The 26,995-nt window shown below is 38.2% G+C and overlaps 1 protein-coding gene and 1 non-coding gene across 4 annotated transcripts; one reads left to right on the forward strand and one right to left on the reverse strand.

Annotated features, from left to right (window-relative positions):
• Nucleotides 1–4,867: 4,867 nt before the first annotated feature.
• On the reverse strand, nt 4,868–26,213 carry LOC148357930 (rab5 GDP/GTP exchange factor-like). 3 transcript variants are annotated; one of them, XM_088345223.1, is made up of 9 exons: nt 26,069–26,213; nt 25,492–25,686; nt 23,280–23,434; nt 21,571–21,752; nt 20,262–20,343; nt 20,063–20,195; nt 18,814–18,905; nt 17,267–17,523; nt 4,868–13,564 (listed from the first exon to the last, which is right to left on the reverse strand). In XM_088345223.1, exons 2-9 carry the CDS (start codon nt 25,671–25,673, stop codon nt 13,172–13,174), a joined length of 1,476 nt encoding a protein of 491 aa, XP_088201349.1. In that variant the 5' UTR covers nt 25,674–25,686; nt 26,069–26,213; the 3' UTR covers nt 4,868–13,171. The 3 variants fall into 3 exon arrangements, with proteins under 3 accessions (XP_088201349.1, XP_088201347.1, XP_088201348.1); XM_088345221.1 differs by having other exon boundaries at nt 20,063–20,343; XM_088345222.1 differs by lacking the exon at nt 26,069–26,213 and having other exon boundaries at nt 20,063–20,343; nt 25,492–26,009.
• LOC148357931 (U2 spliceosomal RNA) lies at nt 22,436–22,622 on the forward strand. The gene has a single exon (XR_015851909.1). It is a non-coding gene; the product is annotated as a U2 spliceosomal RNA (small nuclear RNA).
• Nucleotides 26,214–26,995: the final 782 nt, after the last annotated feature.

Raw genomic sequence — 26,995 nt, forward strand, 5'->3', positions numbered from 1 at the left:
AGTCTTTGTATAGAAAAAATATGTTCAAAAGAATTACTATGAAGCGTTATTTTTGCTATTAATCGATTTAATACTATTGGTTGTGTTTCAATACTACAATACGGCACTGCAAATACAGTAATGGATTTATTATTTCTTCCACGTAACCTATTTATTATTAGAGCCATTTATAACTTTTTGTTTTTAAGTAACAGATGTAAGACTTCTCCATGGTTTCAGTTTTGTTTTATTGTGGACAGATGAAGCTTGGGCTCGCAACATCAGTTCCTCTTAGAACCATTTTGTGTAAAAACGCTTCTTTCCATTGGAAAATTCCACTTACTCAGTTGACCGCTCTCCCAGTATAAATGTAATTGTCAGCCATTTGACCGGGCACTCATGTATCCTACAAAACGTTATTCCGTAGCTTATTGGTGCCCAGAATATTCTGTAGTAAAACCTAAAAAAATTGTAATCTCAGCTCCAGCACTATTTTTAATAGGAGAAAATACAAAGCCATTTCATTATTACGCTAAAAAGACTGTATAGTATTTTGTTTTCACACGGAACCAGACCTCCGGGACGATTGTAGGGGCACATTGAAAGAATTTGGTTTCGTAAAACAATGTTAGGATTAAACAAAGTGTTTGAATAAGAAAAAAATGGACAAAAAGTATTAACATAACAAATTTTTGGGATTTAGTATAATTGGTTTTGTTGCAATATTGAAATGTCTCACTGAATATACTGTATAGTCATGATTGTATGAATTCTTCAACTTAGTCTTTGTTATCCCAGGAATTTATAATTGAAGTCACAATTGTAAGGCTTTTCCATTGTTGTGTTTCATTGTAGACAAATGAGGCTTGAGTTGGTCGTATCATTTCCGGTTAGAACTGTTTTGAACTAAGACTCGTGAATTCTACAAGCCATTTTCTCTGAGCACATTTGTGCCCAGAATATTCTGTGATAACAAAAGTTCAAAGAAACGGCTCACATGAACTTCAGAGCTTCTTTTTCCAGTCTCAGTACCTGTAAAAGTATTTACACCCTTCCTGATTTGTGTTTCCTGCATATCTATTACTCACAAAGGTTTTGAATCATCAAAGCAATTTTACTACCCCACAGAAACAACTGAAGGAAATACAAAATGCAGTTTTTGAAAATTGGATCCATTTATTGAGGCACGAAAAAGGTCAAAACCTACCTGAAAAGGTAATTGCCCCCTGAACCCAATAGCGAGTTATGCCACCTTTGGCAGCGATAACAAAGTAAAACGTACGATAACTGGCAATGAGTCTTTCAAAATGCTGTGGAGGAATTATAGCCCTTTTCTTTGCAAAATTGTTTTTATATTGGAGAGTTTTCTAGAAGGAACTGCCTGTTTCAGCTCACCACAGCATCTCAATTGGATTTGAATTTGGACTTCGATTTGGCCACTCCAGAACTGTCTTTTTTTATCTTTTAACCATTCAGAAGTGGACTTAGTGGTGTGTTTCAGATTGTTGTCCTGTTGCATGATCCAAGAGCGCTTGATGGCTGGACGTTCTCCTTCAGGATCTTCTTGTAAACACCAGAAATAAATATAATAAAAAGCAGCCCTAGAGCATCACACTGCCACCATTTGCATCATTCTTTTAGTGAAATGCTTTGCCATTTTGACACCAGATGTAACGGGCTGCGCACTTTCTAAAACGTTCAATTTTTGACTCCTCAGTCCACAGAATGATCCTCCAAACGTCGTGAGGTATTTTATACCTATCCCTGCATACATTTTGTAATGAAAACACATTGTTGCCTTGAATAAACAAAAGAAAAAACACTTGGCAAAAAATATGTTATATATATATATATATATATATATATATATACAAACAGTGAAGAAAATAAGTGAACGCTCTGCTATTTTGCTATTTCTCCCACTTAGAAATCATAGAGGGGTCTGAAATTTTCATCGTAGGTGCATGTCCGCTGTGAGAGAGATAAACTAAAAAGAAAAATCCAGAAATCACACTGCATGATTAGATCAGTCACGTTTTTGGGCTGTCGCTGAGAAACACGGAGCTTGATCTCCCTCCACAGATTTCCAATTGGGTTCAGGTCTGGAGACTGGCTGGGCCATGCTAGAACCTTGATATGCTTTTTACGGAGCCACTCCTTGGTTTTCCTGACTTGTTTTCGTGTTGAAAGACCCTGCCAAGACCCATCTTCAATGCTCTGACTGAGGGAAGGAGGTTGTTGCCCAAAATCTCACAATACACGGTCCCAGTCATCCTCTCTTAAATGCAGTGTACTCGTCCTATCCTATGTGCAGAAAAACACCTCCAAAGCATGATGCCACCACCCCCATTGCTTCTGAGTAGGGATGGTGTTCGTCGGAATTTACTCTTCATTATTCTTCCTCCAAACACGCTTAGTGAAATTAATACCAAAAAGTTCTATTTTGGTCTCATCTGGCCACAAAATCTTCTCCCATGACTGCTCTGTATCATCCAAATGGTCATATGCAAACTTAAGACAGGCCTTGACATGTGCTGGTTTACGCAGGTGAACGTTTCATCCCATGCATGATTTCAGGTCATTGAGCAACTCCTGTCGTGTAGTTCCAGGCCGATTCCTCACCTTTCTTAGAATCATTGAGACCCCACGAGATGATATCATGAATTGGGCTCCAAACCGATGTAAATTGACCGTCTTGTTTAGCTGCTTCCATTTTCTAATGATTGCTCCAACAGTGGACCTTTTTTCACCAAACTGCTTGGCAATTGCTCCGTACCCATTTCCAGCCTTGTGGAGGTGTACAATTCTGTCTCTGGTGTCTTTGGACAGCTCTTTGGTCTTCGCCATGATACAAGTTAAGGCCTTACTGATTGTATGGGGTGGACAGGTGTCTTCATTCAGCTAACAACCTGAAACTGGTGCATCTTATTCAGGATGATACATGGAGTGCAGGTGGACTTCTAATGGGCGGGCTAACAGGTCTATCAGGGTTGGAATTCTCGATAATACACAGGTGTTCAAATACCGTATTTTCCACACTATAAGGCGCACCTAAGTCTTAATTTTTTTCAAAAGCTGACCATGCGCCTTATAATACAGTGCGCCTTATATATGGCTCAATATTAAATCGCAAGGTCTTGCAACTTACGCAACAGCCGCCGACTCGATTTTCCCCCGAACGTGGAGTAGTCCGCGGTGTATGCTGGGATTTCTATGCCGGCGTTTCATTGGCTAACCAATGTGTCAATCATCAGTTAAATCTATTGCTATTGGCTGAAATTATTCGGAGCCTCGGATAGGCTAGAGGGCCAAAACAAACACTGCAATTGACCGAAAAAGATGTGTCAATCATCAGTTAAATCGATCGCTATTGGCTAAAGTTATTCGGAGCCTCGGATAGGCTAGAGGGCCAAAACAAACCCTGCAATTGGCCGAAAAAGATGACTGAATAGCAAGCTTGCTAAACTACGCCATAAAGAAACATGTTTCATTAGTCTGTATTTGTAAATATTATACTCTCCTGGATTTACTACACTCACGGTAGTAAGAAGACCATGGTTGCGTATCATTATTGAACGTGAGAACTTAGGTGAGCTATGCGGCTTTATATTTTCCCGGTATTTTGTTTTAGAACGATCTTGATGTTGCTGTGATGAGTTGAGTGAATTTAACTCAATTCCAAGTGTTTATTGTCATATGCACAGTAAAGTTGTGAGCAAAAAAGAAAATAGAAACATAGAAATGTTTGGCATTTCTTGAATCCCAAGACTTTAACCTTCCGAATGATATTTGAAACGATGCATTTGAGTGACATCCTACTAACACCGCATCCCCACGTGTCTGCTTCTTTGCAAGCTTTGGAAATGTTAAGGGGGTAATCAGTTGGACTGAATCATCTGACTGTTTTGTCGACGTTCCCATTGTAGCGCCTTATAATCCAGTGCGGAAAATACTTATTTGCAGCTCTATAACATAAATACATTGTTAAAAAATCATGCATTGTGATTTCTGGATTTTTCTTTTCTAGTTTATCTCTCTCACATTGGACATGCACCTACGATCAAATTTCAGACCCCTCCATGATTTCTAAGTGGGAGGAATAGCAAAATAGCAGGGCTTTCAAATTCTTATTTTCTTTACTGTACACTCATTTGTTTATTCAGGGCAAAAATGTAACTCACAAAGCAAAAACAAATTCAATTTTGTTTTCAATTACAAAATGCATGCAGGGATAGGTATAAAAGAAAAACAAAACTCATTTTAGTGTTCATCACCCCTATATATGAAACTAAAATGTATGCTCTTTCTGCTTTTTGCTCAAAAATCTGCCCTTTTTATTTTAAATGATATAGTCATGCTTGTGTGCACAGATGCTTATAAATTAAAATACACCCCACCCCCCAAAAAAACCCCAAACCAAAATGAATTTCACCAAAACCTTGCTTCATTCTGCTCTTTGCTCAAAAAGCGCCCTTTCTTATTTTAAATGATATGATCATGTTTCTATGCAGGGACACTTATAAAATAAAAAACTCATGTATGAGTGAAAATAAATATAAAAAATAACTTCACCTAAACCTGGCTCCATCTGTTTTTTACTTGAAAAGTGACCAACTCTCAACTGTTGATCACTAAAAATTATCGACGACTTTCTGGATTTAGAATCATACTGTGAAACTGTTTGGGTGAGAAAACACATGTTCCTTGAAATTCTGATTCTGAAATTCCCAAAATAGGCAAGTGAAAGAAGTTTTCTCAACATCTATTGCCCACTTCTGAGATATCTTGCAAAACCTTGTTCCTATTCTGAAGTTGCACAATTTGTGTAAAAGTGGTGCGAAAAATCACAGCCTAAGCAAAAAGGAAAAATAACCCATCGAACCAGGCATTCTCTTTTTATCTTTTATTAGTCATCATCACTTCTCTCACGCAAACACGGCGATACAAATCAACAATATTTTCTCCAATAAATTGTTTAAATAAAAGAGAATCATTTTTTATCTTTTGTATGATACATTAACCAACCAAAAGGGATGCTTTTTTAAGCTCTCAGTAGACTCAGTGGGACACAATGTCTAAAAATCTGGGAATTATGGGCATCCCCCCCTAAATTCAATTGTTATTGAATCTCACTCAATTGTTCGATTGCAGTTACTAGTGGGTTGAGTGTGAGTTCATTTTCATTCAGTGCTTTAACCAACAGTGCCTTGCAAAAGTATTGCCCCCCCCCCAGCCATCTACACACACAAACACAAGAACTTTTGACATATTTCCATTTTTCAGGCGTCAAACTTAGAAAGAACCCAAAATGTTTCGTAAGACTCAACATGTGGGACATCAATCGTGAAAAGAAACCAAATTTATTCAACATTTTAAATTTGCTAACAAATAAAATAAAAAAAATATTCGCCCCCTTTGAGTTCATACTTTGTACAACCTCCGTTCACTGCAGTAACAGCAACAAGTCATTCTATCATTTGATCATTTTCGGCACAGCATTTTTCAGTTTCAGGTCTTCCCATAAATGTTCTAAAGAATTGAAGTATAGACTTGTGCTTGGTCATTTTAACACCTTTATTTTGATAGTTTGAAACCATTCAATTGTCGATTTTGCATTAGATTTAGTGTTGTTGTCATGTTGGAAGGTAAACCTGTGCCCCATTCTAAGGTCTTTTGCAGAATCCAAAAGGTTTTCTTCCATAAAAGGTCTGCATTTGGCTCCGTGTATCGTCCCATCAACTCTAACAATCTTTCCAGGCCCAGCTGACAAAATCAACCTCATAGCATGACGCTGCAACCACCATGTTTGACAGTGGGTGTTGTGTTTTCAGGGTGACTCTAGTGCCAAATGTACCTCTTTGCATTCGGCCCAGAAAGCTTCATTTTGGTCTCATCTGACAGGAGCACCCTGTTCCACATGTTATTTGTGTCTTCCACGTGGCTCCTTGCAAACACCAAACGGGGATTTTTATGGTATTCTTTCAGAAAAAGCTTTCTTCTTGCCACTTTTCCATGAAGGGAAGATTTATAAAAACTACGACTAATAGTTGTCTTGTGCACAGATCGTATGTGTACGCCTGCAGGTCATCAAATATGTTCATGGGCCTATGTTCATGTTGATTCTCTGATTAGTTTTCTCCGTGTTTGGGCTGAAAGTTTAGAGCAGGGGTCGGGAGCCATATATGGCTCTTTCTATGAGTATCTGTGGCTCAGAGACAAATTTGATTGCATGCAAAATTTCTCCATCTTGTTCAAAACTTGATTTGTCTATCCTATTCGGGTACACACAAAGCCAAACCAAAGCTAAATAACAAGGTATTACTTCGCAGTATATATAGGGCACGTTTTTCACTACAATTTACAGTCAAGGTGTCACACAAAAAAGGGGGGGAAAAAACTCGTTTTGGCTGTACAACGCTAAAGAATCCTTTATATAAAAGTTCACTATATAATCTGTGTTCAGTGTTCAGATACCTTATGATAAATCCACAGAACTGTAAATACGCCAAAACACCGGAAGAGAACTTAGTCATTTGATTGGGTGAGTGGGAGGGATGGGTGGAGCTATGCAAAAAGTGCAAGCACTCCCTCCCATCTCTCGCCCTACGCCGTCTGCGCCAAAAGTGAGCCCATCAGACTCCCTATTTGCAGAATGTTGTGACGTTTTTTTCACAATAACTGCTTGCATCTGGTTTTGAAACCAATATGTATGAAAAAAAGGGTCAAAAGGAGTTTAACCGATCTTGAGTAATTGCAAGAAAAAGACAAGTTTAAAGTGGTATGTTTGTTGATTTTGGGACAGGGGCTCTGGCATTATTCTCTTTTCATCATTTTTATCAAATCATCAAAAATAAATGTGCTGAAGACTAAGCTTTTGTCTGGGGCGCGGCTTTAGCAATTTAGTAAATTTGTCTCATAATATATGGTGTGGCTCTTTCCCAAAATAAAATTAATATTTTTTGCTTTTATGGCTCTTTGAGTCAAAAAGGTTCCTGACCCCTGGTTTAGAGGGTCGGCCGGGTCTTGGTAGGTTTGCATTGGTTTTAGGCTCCATTTTAATATTATTGCTCGCACGATGCTCTTGGAAATGCGTACCGTATTATCATGACCATAGGGCCCACGTAACTCAGGATGTAGAGCGCTCGTCTTGGGATCAAGAGATCGCAGGTTCGAATCCCGGCTCCTCCGTGTTATATGTCTAAGTGTCCTTGAGCAAGACACTGAATCCCTAATGCCCCCAATAAGCATGTCGGCTGCCTGGCCGCTATTGGTGTGTGAGTGTGTGTGTGAATGGGTAAGTGTGAAGCGCTATTAAATGCAGACCATTTACCATTTCACGGTGTTAAAAAGCGCAGTCTCTGTTGCTTGTTCTATTCCTAAATTTAACACTACACAGGGCATACCGCACGATGGGGCGCTGATGCCCTCTGCTGCGGCCGCCTGACAACAACCCCGACAAATATATACAAGTGTGCAACTGGAACAAAACTGAGTTTGGTTGTGGTTTGAGTATCGATTGCAAAGTAAAACATACGGATAGAAATCTGTCAGAGTTCGTTTTTTTAGCCTTCTCTGCTGCGAACCATCGATTCCTTAATCTTCAAATATCTCGCGGCTGCTTGGTTTCCATGGTTGTGCTCATAGCAAAGAAATCAACACAGCATGGCGGCCGAAAACACAGAAAAGCATTCAATGCAAAGAAAGTGAGGTTTTGGATTGAGTTAATATTTGGGGGACAGCGCTCTTCAGCCTCCAGTAGCTCAATAACTTTCAAATTGATAGATACGCTACAGCGTTAGAATCCATGAGTACTTTTGCAAACAATGGACGTATTGCGTGTAACGTCCCATGTCCAATTCTGCGCAAGCGGGACACTTGAAGTCACAGGAGAAAATCGGATTTTTGACAGAAATATTGTAAGTCTTGGGTATGACTCGGCCAAGGCTCAAACCTGTGACCTCCTACTCTTGGGGCAGGCACCCTATCACTAGCCCACCGAGCTGACCTACGTCCAATGCTTTACATCACACACAGGTCGTGCCGCACAATTTGAAGAATATCTGACACTTTTATGTGCACCTTATGGTCGTGAAAATACGGTTAAGGGTGCAAAATCTTTTTTTATCCCATTCCTTCTTTGAACTTTTCAAAATGGTATCCCGTACCTGCCTGGTGTGTTCTTTGGTCTTCATAATGCTGTCATAGTGCTTTCACAATGCTGTCTGTTTGAACTAAGACTTAATGACACGTGGGTTGACTCTGTTTGTCATTTAGGTCAACAATGGATCATTCAAAACTCCTCAGGGAACTTCTGGAGTCGCTTTACTGAGCTGAGGGAACAGGAGTGCATTATTCTTGCAATACTTACCTTTCCGTTTTTTTCAATGTATATTTCAATATAAAATGTTGAAATAATTTAGTTCAACTACGGTACACAGTTGTGTCTCAGATGTAGATGATTTTTAGAAAAAAGTTTCAGTTTTTGTAGCTTGATGTTTGCAGTCTGAAATGTGGCAATATGACAAAAAAGTTTGGGGGGTGGGGAGCAATACATTCACTAGGGCACTGTACAGTATATTGAACAATTTAAAAAACATTCGCTCAAAACAATAAAAACAGACCAAATATGGCTTCAGAATATGCATACCTGAAAGCTTAAAATAGAAATATTGACCTTTAAATATCCAAATGGATATTGGCATTGCAGGGACAAGTGCAAAAAAAGTGCTAAAAAGCATCGTTCAGTGTTTGACTCCATACACTAGTGTGCAAATGATTATCTCTGAATTTGTCGCTAGCAACTAGCACAGTGGGACCTCCTGATTGTCATGGTAAATATAAAAACAGTTGTTATTAGGTCATAAAATGGAGCACCATAGAGTGCTGTGTTAGCGCAACATGCGGGGTCACAGACATGGTAGCCTTTCTAAATTACTTAAAATTAGTCTATAATTTTGTAAATAACTTGCAACCCACATGAGCTGAGTCAACAAGGCCTTCTTTCATCACCAGCCAGTGTGCCCGATTTGCTTCTGAAGGTTTGAAAGACAACACGTATGACGCTTGCATGTTTTTCATTAAATACACACCTGGACACCTGCAAAAACATTCCCCATAGGGACATGTGTTTAAAAATGACCGGCATCACTATGACCAATAACAAAATCTCTTTCCAACTCACACAAGCTGAGTCAACGAATTCCTCTTTCATCCCCAGCCAGTGTGTCAGATTGACCTCTGAGGGCAACCTTTGCCATGCCTCACTTGACACTCACCAGTGATAGGACATAGGGATTTTCTAGGAGATGTGATTTCTAGCTGGCACGAGAAATCAGTGACGTGATCACTGTCTTTAAATACATGACCAATCTTTCCCAAGTTATTTTAGAATGAGACTATAACTTCTTTCGTGCATGACTGAGACTATTTGGACCCTATTTCTAATAATAACCCATAATAACATAGTAAAAACATAAGTAGTTTTTACCTTTTGCAAATGTGTGCCAATATTGCCAAGTATAATGTACACCAGCGGTCACCAACAAAAGGGCCATGGGCCCCTGGTAGCCCCCTAAATACAGCCGAGTAGCCCGCAGACCAGTTCTGAAACTAGTTCGCCAGTGATGGGTCATTGTGATTTTCTCAGAGATTTGATTTCTAACTGGCATGAGAAATCATTGACACAATTGGTGTCTTTAAATAAATGCTCAGTTCTTTCTTCTTTTTAAGTTAGCCTATAATTTACATACAGTATCAATATGAAAGACACACAAAGGGAAATTGGGGACTGGCTCCAATTCAACATTGTTTTTTTATCATTAGTACTTTTTTTTCTATCGTTTTGTATACATTACATATTTTTTATATTTTTACCATTTTAATTTGTCGGGCTGGATTAAAAACACATGATGCCGCATTTGGCCATAGTTTGCACACCCCTGTTTTAGTGGTTGCTCTTTTAAACCCTTCTTCTAATAATTACAACCGGGTAAAACAAAAAACACAATCATTTGTCATTTGGGATGTACATCAAACTGGTAGCTCCAGGTACTGATCAGTAACAGAAAAGTTGCTTTTAGCTTGAAAAGGTTGGTGAACCATGATAAACACTGATTAACACTAGAAAAGTGTTGATTACGTATTATTTACTTAACACTCCGCAGTTACTTACTTTTAACATTGCATGGTGATGGTTGGGTCAAAAGTACCTCAATATTTTTAAAAAAAGTAACAAGGTATGTATGGAGGTTTTTCCAAGAGAATTTAATTTGGCAAAAGTTAAGTCCTTATTTCTCATTTAGATTTGTTCCTACTTTTTTTAAATGTGTTTTGCAGTTTCAGTTAGTCTTATTAGGAGTTTGTTAGTATTTTTCATGTGCTATTTTCTTTACATTTTGGTTAGTTTACTGTTAGATTAAGATTTTTTAAAAATAAACATTTTAATTTATCATTCATTTATTTTGGGACAAAGGACTATTTTTGCTAATGACGCCTTAATTAATGTTAAATATAGTTGGGTATTTTTAAAAGTGCTCTGAAATAATTTTCCAGTTAGGAAAACGTTATTTTAACTTTACTTTTGTCAGTTTTCAACAGTTAATGTATTTTGAGCCACGCTTTACAAGGGTAAAAGTTGATAATTTTAGTTATTGTTTTTTCTTATTTGACCTTATGGCAAAATAGGAAGCAAATACAATCTGTGTAGTCCCTTAGAGTCAAATCAGAAAAAACAAGACTTACGTTTCCAAAATTGTAGACATTACTGAGAATTTTACTTATTGTAGGTAAATAATTTCTTGTTTTACCAAAGGGTTGAAAATATAATTAAAGAAACAAAAATAATACTGATAATGAGAAAAATTAGTCACATGGCAGATATTTTTCCAAGTAATTGAAGTACAAATATATTGAAAAAAGAATTAAAAAAAATAAATTTGCAGCTAGCAGACTATTCATTTTGTATTTTGTTGAAAAATGGGTTCCTAAAACGATTAAATATCTACAAAATGGCTTAGGAGTATCATTACTTATTATCTTTAAAAACAAAACTAAAAATATTAGCCATCTTACAAAAATACCTAATTTTGACCTATTTTTCTTTTTTAAAATAGAGTTGATGAAACATGTGATACAACATATACAAAACAAACAAATTGGATCTTTGGGACAAGTGTACCCAAATTCCAATTCAAATGGGTCAACTGACATTCAGGAAACAATTGCAGACTTTCAAGTTCAGCACATCAACAGTTAAATGTGAATTCATAGAATCAGACCTACTGTATTTATTTGTGTGCAACGCGCATTTGGCTTTTTAATTAAAATTCGGTAAAACATTTTGATTCACTTTTTCTCAGATCAACCTTTGCAGTTGGATGCAACAAGAATTGAACCTGGGTCGCGGCGGTAATAGTGCCGAATCCTAATCACTGGACCAACTGTGGTATGGATGACGGATGAAAAGGCGTAAGATTTTATCTTATCACATTATTTTTATTCATGGGAATAGCAACAAATGTTATTGTGGCGTGCATTTCCATGTTACAAGGACAATAAATTCTATTCAATTCTTCTATTGTATTCGATGCATTGTAGGTGACAAACACTGTTGACTTTATGTTTTTGCCATGCTCTAAAATTCTACTATGGTACTGCTACTTTTTTTTTATCTTCTAGACGAGATCCGATCTGCAACATCAGTGGAACTGTTTTAATCTAGGCTTAAAACACACTTATATTCTATAGCTTATGAATGACCTATATTTCATGTTGACGACATCTGTGTATTAATTGTTATTACAACATCCATTGCAGCCTGGTCATCCTGGAAGGGGGATTACCTCATGAGTGGTCCCTTCTCAAGGTTTCTTCATTTTCCCCATGTTGAGGTTTTTGAGTTTTTCCTTGCTCTAATGTAGGTTCTAGATCAGGGGATGGTGTAATAATAGTCTGTGGTTTGCAATAATCTGTGGTCTGTGCAACACTTTGAGACTTCTTGTGATTATACAAAGAAACATGACTTGTCTAGACACTTAAGAGTGACGTAATTTCAATTCTATGCTGCAGAATTGAAAATGAATTTGACTTTGGCTTTGATAATAGCGTGATAATCAGATATGTTAGGTATGCCATGTGTGTCACTGGGGGTCCAGTGGTAAAGACATGTCACTCTCATCACTGCTGTATCCAATGTTTTGTGATTCTGGTTTGAGATATTTTTGACCGATAAGTCAGTGCAAAAATACTGTAAAATACTACCGTAAAACTCATGTGTAAGGCGCACCCAAAGTTTTTTCTTTTAAGTTTAAAAAAAAGTGCGTTATACACAAATAATTACAGTACACCAGAGGTTCTCAAATAATGAAGAAGGCCCTCCGTTATGGGGGGAACGGGCACGTTGGACTTCGGGGAACTATTCTTTTTTTAACGGTCCCAGAATAAATAACAGTTGCACCACTACAATAGGGGGCAGTGGCGTTCTCAGTGGAGTGTTTTGTTTACATTTGTCCTCCATGCAGTGCATTAAGCACAGAGTACAAACATTTAGTATAATGTGTAGACACGATGTGTAACACGCCCTCAAGTGACTCCATGAAAAAAAAATTCAACGCGGAAGCGGAGACAGGGCAGGGGAGATGGGGGAGAAGAGACAAACAAAAATCTCCCGTTGCACATCACTGTGACCTTGGAGGGAGACGAGCAAAGAACAGTTTGCTTGCCCTGTTAAAAATGTTGGCGGCGGACAGCACAAAGCCAAATTAATTAAGCGGTCAATTAAATGCATTACAACCTAATCACAATGACCCTTGAGTTTTTCCTCAGTGAAAATGTGCCGGAAGGCCTAGAATTTGCACGGTCGGAAGGTTGACGTGTTACCATCAATATCAAGCAAGCTTTGTTGTGTCCCCACCAATATTATGTGATCACAAAAAAAAAGCTCGATTTTGGGAGGGACGCGAGGATTTCTTCTTTCGAGGAGGGGCATGACAGAAAATAATTGAGAAGCACTGCCAGACACAAAATATTCTATAAAGGTTGTAGTGTATTTTAGATTATTCCTAACTAGGAATAATTTATATATATATGTAGTGGCAAAGGATTGCCCCGCCAGCTGGAGTCGCAGTCGTAGGTGTGACCCAGTTATTGTGATTTACTTGCACTTCAATGGACAGAATCCGTAGTTCTTCTGTCGTTATCCAGCGAAAACTTGCGGCGTCAGGGGTGGTGGGAGATGTTCGTTCTCAATGTTATCAGAGTCGATCGCTGAAGAAGTCACCGGGGCAGCCGCACTACTACTGACCTCGGCAACGGGCGCGCCGGGCGCCTCGAAATTCTCCAGGACGCTCTGGACCTTCTGCTCCACTTCGTCCGTCCAGTCGATGAGGTCGCTCTCCATCTGCCGCGCTCGCTCCATGACCAGCTCCTGCCGTTCTCCGAGGCCCGTCAGAAGGTCCAGGCGCTTGTGCACTTGGTTGATGCCGGCAGTGGGGGACGTTTGGCCCCCAGACATGTAACTGTCGAACTCCTCGGCGCTCATATTGAGGGACTTTCCGTCCAGCTTCTCGATGAAGGCCACGGAGCAGCACTGAAAAGTTGACATTCACATTGTTTTAAAGTTTTGTTTTGTGGGAGCGGCATTTGAAAACGCCTGGAAATCATGTGGTTCATAATTTGAAAAAGAGAAAAAAGTCCTCCGAACATGTTCAGAGTTCACAAATCCCTGTGATGTATCGGGGCCAAGATGAGCCTCTGCAAGCTCTTCTTTTTAGGTTGGCGTTTGCTCCCTCACATTCGACAGATTCCATGGTTACTAGTAGCGGGAGAAGCCTCCTTATATTCAGATACAGCACCTCTATCATCTGGTCTTTACTTAAACTACGTACTGTGAGTTTCCGTACACTCATTCAGCCTGTTGTTCTTTTTTTTTATTTTTCATTTAAATTGCCTTACAATATGACATTTATGTTTTTGGTATAGGATTGTATCAAATACATTTCCCCTAACAATGCTACTTGAACTCCAGGTGCGACTTATGTTTTTTACATTTCAATTACAAATTTTTGACTGGTGCTTACGCCCCATAGCGACTTATAGTACAGAAAATAGGGTATACGTTATGGCACTGAATGAGTTAAATGAGCTGTCTCGGATTTGGAGCTTTTTTACCCACTGCCGCGATCTTCTGGCCCAAGTTTTTATCGCAACCTCTGTCAAGTTACTTATGAGGCACGCATCAGTCTTTCTTAGATGAGCTAGGATAGTCTTTTTACATCTTTCTTGAGTTTGGGTAGGCATCTTTTATTACTTTCACCATTTTCATGCTACACTTAAAATTTGGAACAAACAAAAACACGAGGCAAGCATGAAGTCACTGTCCAACCAACCCCCCCTTTCCTCCTACTAAATGGGTTCTGCATCGAACAGCTGTGCCAAACATTAAAAGCAAATAGGCGCAGATGGAAAAAAGCGCAAGAACTCTTTAAACTCAGTTGGGCATCGTTAACACATACTTAATGGAGAAAATATTCTAATTTCAACTTCTTTAAGGATACTTCAAACTACACAACCCACCTTTAAAGTGTAAAATGTGGAAAGAGAAAATGTATGGGGATCTTACAGTTATGTCACATTCCTAGTGCAATATAGGACTGCCACAATGACTTTATAATGTGTGTTCACTTAATAATTTATACCTTTTAACTTTGATAACTATAGAAAATATCCCTGAATCATTATTGCTTTCAATATTATGTGTGCATCTTGGCCACCAGAGAACAGTAATAATATTTACAAAGATTTAAATGGAAGCTGTTTAATATTTGACCCCTAGATGACGCAGTATTGTGTAGTGCAACCGAAAATGTGTGCTACATTCCACAAAGACTTCAAGCTACGAGACTCAAAATGACCAAACAGCACCATTACATCATCATTGTCAGCTTCCACTAAGTGAGACTCATGTTATGTAAAATAAAATAAAAATACTCAACTAACGGGTTTTTTTTTTTTTTTAAAAGCAACTTTATATGATAGTTCATACAATTTTGCTTCTAATCAAATCATTATTCTTTTATTAACAGGTGAACTTCTTTGTCATGATAAAAACACATTGTCCCTTTTACGATGGTCACAACTACCCAGTAAACATACCTGTCAACCAGTACCTTTTTGCCGTACAAAGTACGTTTATTATGCATTTTAAAACATGTACGATGTACAAGAAAACGCATTTTTTAAATTATGGGTACCATCCGGTAAACACCGACTATCACGAAACGTTAAATCAATCAAGTCTAACCAGTTCGCCGCGGAAGCCTCTATCTCGGTATCGTTTTTTAGTTGCAATCGAAGCGAGCGGTCTGATGCTAATGTGTGCATGCGTCTGCCGCCTGGGCATTTCCCATCATGCATCATCCCCCCCCAAAAAATATGGTGTAAGATTATTTTGTATTTTGTAAGGGAAAATATGACAGTTTGTACGGGCATGGAACCGTGGAGGTTGACAGGTATGCAGTAAAGCACAACATTAGCTCTCTTTACCACAAAGTACAAACATTAAATAAGTGATACAACTGTCCAATACTGTGTAAGTTCAGTTTTAAATATAACAAATACAGTTATGAGGGTAAATACATTCTGATTACAGTATAGAACTCTATGAAAAACTAAAATTCAACTTTAAATTTTACTTTGGATAACTGATATTTCCACAGCATTTTGGCATGTTTGATAAAACAAATTTCAAGCAAATACCTGTCTGTTTTTTGTATGTCAATTAGAGAGAAATTATTTCAAAAATTGTTTTCACTATCCAATTGGGAGGAGTTTTACAGTGTTAGTAAGCAAAATTTATGTTTTTCTTCAAACAGAATTTGCGTCTCAAATCTTATAGTTGGTGTCAAGATACAACTGGGCCCATATACAGTCAGTTTGAAGCATCAAAAAAGTGGAATTCTATAATCCAGTTTTTAACTGTCAATTCGTTTAAGGAATTTCCGATTTTCACTTTGTCAACACTGCCCCGAAGTGCACAATCGGAGTATTGCAAACTATTTCCACATCGTTTTACTTACGAGGCGTTTTGAATTATTTCATTTGAACAACCAGGAAAAAAAACCTGTGTTGAATCACTGTTTTATTTATTTTTATTTTATAATGGAGGACCTCAGTCTCCACTGAAAAAAAATATATTGCTCATGTGTTTTCTTTTTACCAGGTGGAAAAAAAATAATCTAAAAAAAGTAATTCCGTATGGAACTATTCACTTTAGAATTGGACACACTTGGAAGTCAAACCATGGCAGCGGAGGACATAAAAAAAAAAAGAAAAAAGTCTCAGTTACAAAAAGTTGTTCATCTGGCAGAATATTGTGTTAATATTTAATACCATGATAAATTCACCGTATTGGTGGTTGGATGGGGGGCGAGAGTAACAAAACGTCCATGGTTGCGGTTTTCTTTTATTCTTGAATAAAAATGGTGAAAGTAAAAACAAAACTGATTCAAATACAGTCCAAATGCCAACCAAAACCCCCAAAAAGATTAAAAAAAGGAAGAGTTTATTTACTCGACTTTAGGAATTTCACTTACTTGCACACGCAACAAAAGGTGCTTGGCAGAGGATGCATTCATGATTTCAGCCAGAAGATGGCATCAACAGTAGAATATTTTAAAATTACAATAGAGGTCTGAAAAATAGCAATTAGGTTTTTTTACAAAATCGTGCAGCCCTGCTTCCTTGCACTTTGTAGCACTTCTTTTCACGTGTAGGACACAATACAGCGACATTGATTGGTCAAATTTTACACGGTGTCTCTTTGAATACATTTTAAGAAAAATAATATTTAAAAGGAGTAAATTAATCCATCTGTAGGCAAGATAATTTGACTTAAATCATGATTTTCCCTTTTTTTTTACTTGTTTTACTAGATTTACAAATGTTTTCACAGATCTAAATTTAATATGTCTAAATATATCAATGTATATCTCTTTGTATATGTATAAGAAGCTGCGATACGGCTAGATTATCATAAAAATTTACAGTTGTACTTTAGGCTGCTGTGAGTGTTTTTAGTTAGGTTTAGTGTCAAGGCATCTCCAATAATTACCAACAGAACCAATAAACATCTGCTTTCGTGTACAAGAAGCTCTGGAGCTTCATGCGGCTCTTTGGCGGTCCCTAGTGGCTCACTGATGCTTTTTCTACAAACCAGAGCCCCAATTACCTTGCCCAAGTAAAATGAAAAACAAAATCAGGTGTAGAGTTGACATTAAACATGTTTCCTCACCAAATTAGTAAAGTAATAGCCGTCCTCCCCGGTCATGAGCCTGCTGGGATTGCAAAAGCGCGTGATGTACTGGATGTTGGACTGGAGCCGTGGCGGGTTGGCTTTGAGGACTATGTAGATGAGCGTGGGCAGGAAGTCGTCCGCAGATGCCGCCTCCTTCTTGCTGATGCGGATGGCGTTGAATATGTGCTTGCTGCAGCGCGTGATGCACGCCAGCTTGTCCTTGGGCACCCGCTTGGAATCTATTTCGATCACGTCTGAGGAAAAGCACACGTTAATTGAGGTTGTGGCAGAGCAACACTGACACACTGACTCTTACAATCAAATCTATACATATCACGCGTTTAAGGTTTGTGTTGTGGGTTCCTGACTAGGGCTGCAACGATTAGTCAACATTGTCGTCAAAAATCAATTCCATTGTTGGACTATTGTCGTCACAAACGTTTTTCAGACCGAGTGAGGCCTCTTACACAATCATAATCTCTGCTGAGAGTCCCTCATGCGTAATAGTGTCTCTATCTCGAGTAGAGGTAAAATTTGGGGCCCCAGAATATCAATCATTATGTTTGGGTCGGACCAGGCTTCTATCCATCGATCATTGTTATTCTTTGTCTCACTAACTCTCTTTCAAAGTTCTGCAGAAAATCCGCAGTAAAGACGCTCCCTTACTTACGACCATTCCACTTACAAAAAAACAGTAGATACAAACATTTTTTTCGGGATGTCGAAAAATATCCGGACATTGCTGTAAGTTAGATTTTGTATTGTGTGCACCTTTTTCTGTGTACAGGACATTACTGTAGTGCTTTTTACCGCCGCTACCGGCGTGTGACGCTGTGAGAGGTCACCCAGCATCCACCCGGAAGTAAAAAAAAAACAGTTTCCTCTTACTAGTTTGTGTGTAAACATTCTATACTGTATCTCCAGCGTGCTAAGAAATTTTACATTTTTATTGTTTAATATCTCTTGTATCCATTCAATATGGTTGGTGTAAAGTGTAAAGAAGAGGTGAGCCATTTCATTTGAAATTAAGGTGGAATAAGAAAGCTCGATGCGGTGGGGAAAATGGTTGGATCGCTTTTGTCGGCCACTTTTTTACCACGGAGGAGGAAGTCGCCTAACTGTTGAAGCTCATCTTCCAAAAGTAAGTTAAACGTAACTTTATTTATCTTTATAGAGCATATTATTTTATGAAATGTTTATTTATTAGGACAAAACAATACAGGTTAGTTATACAAACCATAAGCATACATATATAAACATTAAACATACAAACTATAGCACTGAAGCAACTTATGTACAAATTCAACTCACGAATGATCTCGTTCGTAAGTAGAGCAGAGACTGTATGTTAAAAAAAATGTGTATTTTTTTTTTAACACCCATTTTTCTTAAGTCTATTATCATTTGCAATATGAGTAAATCAATTCATGCTACATGTAAGAAAAAAAAGAATAATTATCCAATTATAGGACTAATCGTTTCAACAGTCGGAGACTAGTAGACTATCAAAATAGTTGTTAGTTGCATCCCTATTTGAGACAAACCCGTAATGGCTTTGACCACGCTGTCGGAAGCTTCGGGGATCTCCTCGTCGACGGGAACGCCCAACATCTCAATGGTGACCCAGTGCAAGGATCTGTCAATAAGAAGACACCGAAATGATTGCATAAAACTATACTAACACCACCAACAGAAGTTATGAGACCTGACTATAAACACGGAAACAAGCAGATCATGTCGTTGCTAGTGTTAAAAGGACAGTGAGTATTGTGGAGCACTTCCTAACGGTCGAAAAAAAAAAAAACCCTTCGTTTGTTTAAAAGAAACGTGAATTTCCATAATAAGCAAAAAGAGATGAACTATCATGTGGGGAATTGGCTTTTCACTCTTGCTTTTTTTAATTTGGAAAATTAAATATTAATACTAAATCTTAGTAAATTAGAAATAAGGTTTTAAAGGGAGTATTTGTTTTAAAAAATCTCATAACAATTGTGATTTTTTTTTTTTGTGTAACATTTTAAGGAACAGTGTGTAATATTTGACCACTAGATGTCCCCATTCTGTGTCGTGCAAACGAAAACGAGGACTTAAAAGCACGAGGAAGACTACAAACGACGGAGACTCAAAGTGACCAAACCGCAACATTTTTCCCTCCATGTTTTGCGAAGAGAAAAGAGGAAAAAAGAAAAAAAAGAAAAGAATGGGGAAAATAGAAACACAATAAAATAAGAAGAAGAGAACAAAAAGTAAAAAAGGGACAAAAAAGAAATTAAAATTTAAAAAAAGGAAAATATATTTTCATGTAAAATAAATGCAAATTTCTATACCTACAGGTATTGGAAAGAAATGCACTTTATATGATAGCTTATGTATTTTTGCTTATTATTGCAATAAATATATATATATATTTTTTTAGCAAATTAAGTGCTTATACCACTCTGAGGCCCTAAATAATACAAACTGTCCCACAAATTTATCCACGCTGGTGAGAGAGTCTCTAAACTATGGGCCAGTTGCCATTTGGGGTCCACCAACCTTTTGGGAGGCCTACAGCGTTTGCTAAAAATTATATTTGTCCATAGAAAATTTGTTATATACACTGTACAACTTTCCAAAAATGCAAATCAACTAATCAGTCTTTGGAAACTAACTTTCTCTTCATAAAATTGATCCTTTTTTTCGAAGTAATCTTTCAGAATTTTGGTATCTTTTTGGGGAAAAAAACTGAACATAGTGAACTTAAATCTGAAATAATAAATGATTCAATTACAACTGTGTGTTCGGTGCACAAACCTTATCCTTTTTTGAATTGCCAAGTCTTTATTTTCATCGTCGGATGTTTCAGGACAAAAGACCTCCTTGTACAGACGCGTCATCATGTACCTCTCCACCTCATCCATAATACTTTCCACATATTCGGAGGAGCCTGAAAGCAAAGTCATGGATTTGAGAACCTCACGTGTAAAATTAACCAACACAAGCATTCTCGTACCTTTGAATTGGCTGTGCAGGCGTTCTGAGAGGCTCTGGTAAAAGTCCTGAATGCATTCTGACATGTCCTCAGCACCCATGTCCTAATATGAGGACACATCAATGCAAATGATTACTTTCCAGACTGTAAGGCAACTCCAAATTGTCCAGATATTTGGACATGGACAATATTGGAAATACCATGTTACTGCAACTATTGATCAATTGATACATTTTATTGCTGGCCACTGTTGCATAACAATGGTGGCAATGGGGATCGAACCTGATAGCAAGGATAAAAGCACAGAATCCTAACCACCAGGCCGCTGGGGACATGGATGGTTGATCACAATTGCATAACATTGGATGCAAAGGACTAGGCTGGGGAGACCTCTGGATCCTATCAACTAGACAACAAGGAATACAAACTACATTTGAAATGGCTTCAGGTCTTATCTCGTTATCACAGCCCGTTAATGCCAAGGTTCGGCTCATCTATACAGAGTGGGATGATGCTTTACACGAAAAAACGAAGGCGATGAGATGATGAAGGTGCTGTATCTGAGTCAGATTAGGAGGCTTCTCCTGCTACTGGTAACCAAGGACAGATGGTAGTATCTTTTTCATATGGGGGAGCAAACCCCTGCCCAAAAAAAACGACCTGGAGAGGAACGGCCATGGTCAGTCTCTACTTGCTCAAGACATACCAAAAGAAGTGGTGTCCCTAAGACCCAAGCAATTCAGAAAAGCTTGAACTTGAACCAGATGTTAAGAGTAGAGAGAATGTTGTTTCACTTTTTTCTCAAATCAAACTAAACAGTGTAAGTGACAAACGTTTTGCATACGGGCGGCCACTTATATTTTTCAGGACGACCAAAGATTTTCACGCGCCTTTCTCATCATTCAGTTCATAATCTCGTGTGTCTCGAAAAGACTGTGAGTCCATTTAATGTGTGAGAATATTGTCACAGCCTGGCCCAATACCAACATCAACAACTTGGTAAGACCTGATACCTTTTCAAGTGTCGTCTGTATACATAGTGTTCTAGTGGACAGTATTTGCCACACTCCACGCCTTGATCTTGTTTGATTACTGTTGCAATCAATGTTATGTGAACGTCGGCAATTGTGATCCGTGATCTAATCTGACTGCACGAAAATACAACACTTATTTTTTTTTTCAAACTCTACCCCTTTTACTAGTTTTAATTCTATGTGCCTTATATATGAAAAGATACCAAAAAAGACTAGTTTGTTGGGGTGCGCCTTATAGGAAAATACGGTTCATCATGTTCCAATTTAACTTATGTGCCAAGTGTACTAGGGCTCACCCGCTTGTAGGCCATGCTTTCAGTGAAGGCGCGACACTGTTTGAAGATTTGCTGTCCGTATTTTAGAGGCCTGAGGAAATCCATGAAATCTCTCGTTGCTTGGTCCGTGTCCACGGTGGATGGCCGGCTCACTGTGGAGCAGGAGCTCAGGGTGGACTGAGAATCAATTGAAGCAGTGGTATCTAGGGGGAGGAGACACAATTGCTGTTTGATTATCTAACTTTTGAGCTTTTGAGAGGTTTCATCCGGGTAAAACACTTATGGTTTAATTACACATGCCGTATTTCCCTGACTATAAGTTGCACCCAAAAACCTGAAATTGGCCAAAAATTTGAACGGTGCACTTTTTGTACGTAAACAAATGGAAATGCATAAAAGTATATTATCATAATTGTTCAATATTGATCAGTAAATACATATCACACACCATATTTGCTTAACATGGGCATGAAACCCTGATAGCGACGATAAGATCACAGTATAATAATCATTGGGCAACTATTTCAATTTTTTTAAGCTCAAACTAAACATTGCAAGCCACAAACGTTGTTGAATATGTGTGCTTATGCGTTCCTTTATATCTTTCAGGACAACAAAATGACTTCCCACAATGCCTTTTGTTTTTCATTCCGTTCAGGATCCTGTGCGCTTCATAAAGACCTTTGCGACTCAGTGATACAATACTGTATTTTAGTGGTCTGCAACCTTTTCTGTACCAAGGACTGTAACAATATTCTCGTGGCCTGACCCAATAAAATCATCAACAACATGGTACTGTTACTGAAAATATTGTGATTATGACATAAAAGCTAATGCCTCTTTGTCTGTAACTCCTGTATTATAGTAAATAAGACCAGGCACTGAGATTCAGTCTGTGTCGACAAGTGACCTTGGATTTGTGTAGTATCCATTACGTTATTGGACTGTGTGCTTCAATGAAGGACATTTATTTCCAATCGATTTTTGCAGTTTGGAGATGGTATAAGAGCTTGCTCTGTCCCCTCCACGTATCGGCCCGGTATTGCAGTACCTCCGGGAACGGTGCATTCGCAATGATCGCAGCAAGGCTTTAGGGCTAGGACCTTAGCTTGGCCTTTTGGCTGAGAGTAAGTGTCCCGGCTCCTAGGCTTTGTAGCGTATTATGAACTGACCGATAACAGATAATGGATAATGAATAACGAAGATAGAACAATAACCCTTAAAAACCCCAAAACCCCACGCATCGGCCCGGTATTGCAGTACCTCCGGGAACGGTGCATTCGCACTGATCGCTGCTTGGCTCTGTGGCTAGGACATTGACTCAGCCTCTTGGCAGAGAGCAAGTGTCTCGGCCCCTTGGCTTTGTAGCGTATTATGATTTGACCGATAATGGATAATTGATAAAGAATATAGAAAAATAAACCTTACAACGCCCCCCCCCACATATGCCAGGATCCGGGTTTGATTCCGGTCACATCCAATTTTTTGGTTTACAACTTTGATCTGTGATATATTTGACTGATCAATCAATACATAAATATGGTTCTTATTCATCTTTAGTGCAACCTTAGCCCTTACTGTAGTTTTATTTATATGCGCCTAAAAGTCCGATGTGAATTATAGAATATAGCAAAAAAAATATTTCAAAAAAAGACTTGGGGGTGCGTCATGTAGTGCGGAAAAATGAGGTACATTTATTTGCAAGCAGACGCATCAGCTAAAAGGCCTACCTTTCTTTAGTGGTATTTTGAGGGACGGAGTGAATAACTTGGCAACAGGGTTGACCTTGCTCGATTTTTCTTTTGTTTTGCGCTCCCCGGTGGCCGGCTGCGTCGGGGTCTTCTGATGTCTGCCTGCATAGGCTTCCTCTTCTTCCCTCTGCAGCCTGCGGCAGACAAGGGAGGCAGAACAGAAGTGTCAGGGGACAATAATGGATGTCAAAAGATGAAGTTTATGTCATAAACAAAAAAGGCGCACAATGTAAAACATTCAAAATTTTTAGTTCATATTGGCAAAATAATAAATTTGTGGGTGACACAGAAGATAGTCTGCTACAATAAAGTCTTTATGAAATCTCAAAGATCCCATCTAACCAACTCACATCAAGAATAAAAACAAGTTTACAAAAACCTTCTAGTTCTACATAGTTTGTTTGTGGCTTTAATTTGGGCACAGCACAACATGAACCACTAATTACTATTCTTTGGCAATAAAAAAAATGGAAAAAGGGACAGCACTTAAAGTGTATTTATTTACTTGTATTTTCTATGGATAGGTTATTTTTTTAATATCAGTAAAATAATTTCAATGCATTTCTTTCTTAAATCATTATTTTTCAGCATATTGTACTATATTTATTGACTAATTTGTGACTTATAAAATAAAAATGACATGAGCTTAAAATGTCTACTATGGGAGAAAAGCGCTATATAAATGCAGACCATTTATCATTTACCATAATATTGCTCATTTTATTTCTATTTTGTTTATTGTATTTACTTCTTTTTTTAATAGAATTGATCTTATTTTATTGTGGATTATACTTTGGGGCGGCATGGCGGGTGAGTGGTTAGCGTGTCCGCGACACAGTTCTGAGGTCATGGGATCGAATTCAACTACCAGCCTTCCTGTGAGGAGTTTGCATGTTCTCTTCCTGCTTGAGTGGGTTTCCTTTGAGCACTCCGGTTTCCTCCCGCATTCCAAAAAACCTGCATTTTAGGTTAATTGTCTGGTCCGAATTGTCTCTAGCTATGAATGAGTGTGTGATTTGTCTGTCTCTTTGTGCCCTGCGTCTGGCTGGCAACCGGATCAGAGTGTTCCCTGACCATTGCCCGAAGATGGCTGGGATGGGCTCCAGCATTCACGCAAACCTGGTAAGGATGAGCAGTGCAGATATTGGATGGATGGATATACTCTATCTGCAATAGCAGATATTTATGTTTAATTTAAATAACTACTTTCATATTTTAAAAGACACATATGTTAAACATTTTGAATATGGGAAAAATACATTTACAATTATTCTTATAAACAACCACTGAAGATGAGAAGGTGGCGAGTGGATATCTGTATGTATAAGGGAAGCAAATGCTGCTGCGATTTTGCCTGATCATTTTGAAGAGCTTGAGCGTACCTTCAAATACCTCAATTTGAGAACTATAATTATAACTTTAACTTAGGCCAGGCTCTAAGTACTACATTGTAAAAAATGCCTATTGCAGTCTTTTATGTTATTTTTGTTGTTATAGTAATCATATCGCATTAACCTTGGTGCGTCATGTCTAAGGCTAGGTTCACACTGCAGAGCATAATGCTCAATTCCGATTTTGAGGTGAAATCCGATGTTTTTGTGAGATGGTTCACATTACCAACTAAATGCGACTTGTATGCAACTTCATCTGCTGGGTGTTCACAAGTGGTCTGCATGCATAGAAGAGGACAAAGTGAAATCACTTGCAATGTGCTCATGTTTGCGGTCAGTACTAAAGGAGTGTTGTCACCCCTAATATTAATTAAATCCAAAACCTTGCTTTACCCTCTTTGAATGCCCACCATGTAGTGTGATTTGAATGTAAATATTGTTAACTACCACTAGAGGATAATAGGGCTTTATCAATGAGTGCCACTGTCTTTTACAGCAATGTAGTTGGACAACATCTTGTGAATCCAGTTGTATGCGACATGATGGCTGTTAGGTTAGTTATAAAATACACTAGTGTTCATCTTCCATGGATTTAGGAATTCATGACACTCCATGTTTCCGTCCGCCATGGTTGTTGATTTGTCCGCTTCCTCTCTCTGATTGAATGCAAAAATAGTGATGACGCATTATCGGGCCGCTTACAAGCAATCAAATGTTCTTGAAAATAAAATGTAAAAAACATAAGAACAATATTCATGGACCGTCCTCTGTTGAAGTTCAAGATATTTGTAGTCACAAACCTCTTAGCGAGCGCCAAGTCGTCCTGGATCTGTTTTTGTTTGTCTCGCTGGTTTTCCTCTCGCCAGCACTTAGAGCACAACCCCATCCAAGTAGTGTTACCATAAAAACCACATCCTTTAGTACAAAGCAGCTCTGACTGATCCATATAGATCCGACGACGTTCAGATTGCTGGGCCATCATTCTTCACAGAAGACTGTACAGGGAACAGGGCACATGGATGTTAAAAAAATTCTAACAATGATCAGCCTCAACGTGATTGAAGTATTGTTGAACTTTGTGGTCAGTCAAGTTATGTTTATTTGTATAGATCAGCTCGCTAATTAGTCATCCTCCCCTAAATGTCTTGTGAAGGTTAGAAATAAACCTTCAGATCCAATTCAATTAAGTATTCAGAGTAATGCATTGGTTCTGTGGAGGAGTGTGTATCCAAATTATTAAATATTTGCCACTGGATGAGAACTGTCATGTAACGGGCTAACGTGTGTCAAGCTAGCTACGGAAGCTAAAAACAAAGTACCGAAGCAACAACCGTCATTGTCATAAAAAGACAACGTGTGTGGTTTATGCCAACGTACATTATCGTTCGTGTCCCGAAACGTCGCTTCTACTCGAGGCTTTTAAAAAGTCGACTGTTTACATTTGCGTAAAGGATAGTTCAGTCCCAGAGACAGAATCAGCCATTTTGTCATTTGACCGGGGATTTTCTTCCTTGCTTTTCTTAAATCACCTGAAAGTGAATTGTATTAGCGTACCGCCAACTAGCGGCTTGGTAGTACCAAAACTCTTTTGTGTTGATAATGTCTTCATAGCGGAGAGATTTAAACACTCGTTGAAAACATGTGCTTGGATATTATTGAATTTATCTCAATACTGAGTGAATGCAAAGAAACAATAAACAAAAACAAACCTTAAATAAAGAAAAATATTTCCATGGTTACCAGTAGCAGGAAAACACCCTTGAGCTGACTTAGATACATCATTTTTATCACATGGTTGCTGTTATTTTTCAGTGTAAATCCTGTCACATACAAACTGAATCTCGGCATTGATGGGCATGTAACAAAACTGATACAAGATCCTGAATCACATTGGAAAAAAACTATTCCGTTCTGAAATTTGGAGTATCACACCTAGGGCTGCCAAAACGAATCAATACAATCAATTAAAATCGTTTATTAAAAGCGTTGGCAACAAATGTCATCATTTAATCGCTTTGTCACGAGATTTATGTGCCACTCACCACGTTAATTAAATGCAAATAATAGTAGAGTTGTGGGGACATGCTTGTGGTAGCACGTTGGCCCTGCAGAGGGCGCTCAAGACCGTTTTTATAAAAAATAGTATCTCACATATTTGCAAGTGTATAGCATTGATTTGTGTGTATTTTTGCTCATTGTTAAGCTATTTTACAAACATTTAGCTTTTTTATTTGACTTATAGTATTGAATATTCTGTTTTTTTGTGCACTACTTTTTTATCCATCCAAGAATTCAATATTTTAA

This window comes from Urocampus carinirostris, chromosome 10 (genome assembly GCF_059441175.1).
Source record: "Urocampus carinirostris isolate Australia breed hairy pipefish chromosome 10, RoL_Ucar_1.0, whole genome shotgun sequence".
Lineage (NCBI taxonomy): Eukaryota > Metazoa > Chordata > Actinopteri > Syngnathiformes > Syngnathidae > Urocampus > Urocampus carinirostris.

What these genes read in the sequence shown, in the direction of transcription:
- LOC148357930 (XM_088345221.1), bottom strand. Translation starts at nt 25,673, where the DNA reads ATGATGGCCCAGCAATCTGAACGTCGTCGGATCTATATGGATCAGTCA. An exon ending in CAAAATACCACTAAAGAAAG is followed by an intron (nt 21,753 to 23,279) that starts GTAGGCCTTTTA and finishes TCCTCCCCCTAG; the next exon opens with ATACCACTGCTTCAATTGAT. An exon ending in CGTGGTCAAAGCCATTACGG is followed by an intron (nt 17,524 to 18,813) that starts GTTTGTCTCAAA and finishes GCTTTTCCTCAG; the next exon opens with ACGTGATCGAAATAGATTCC.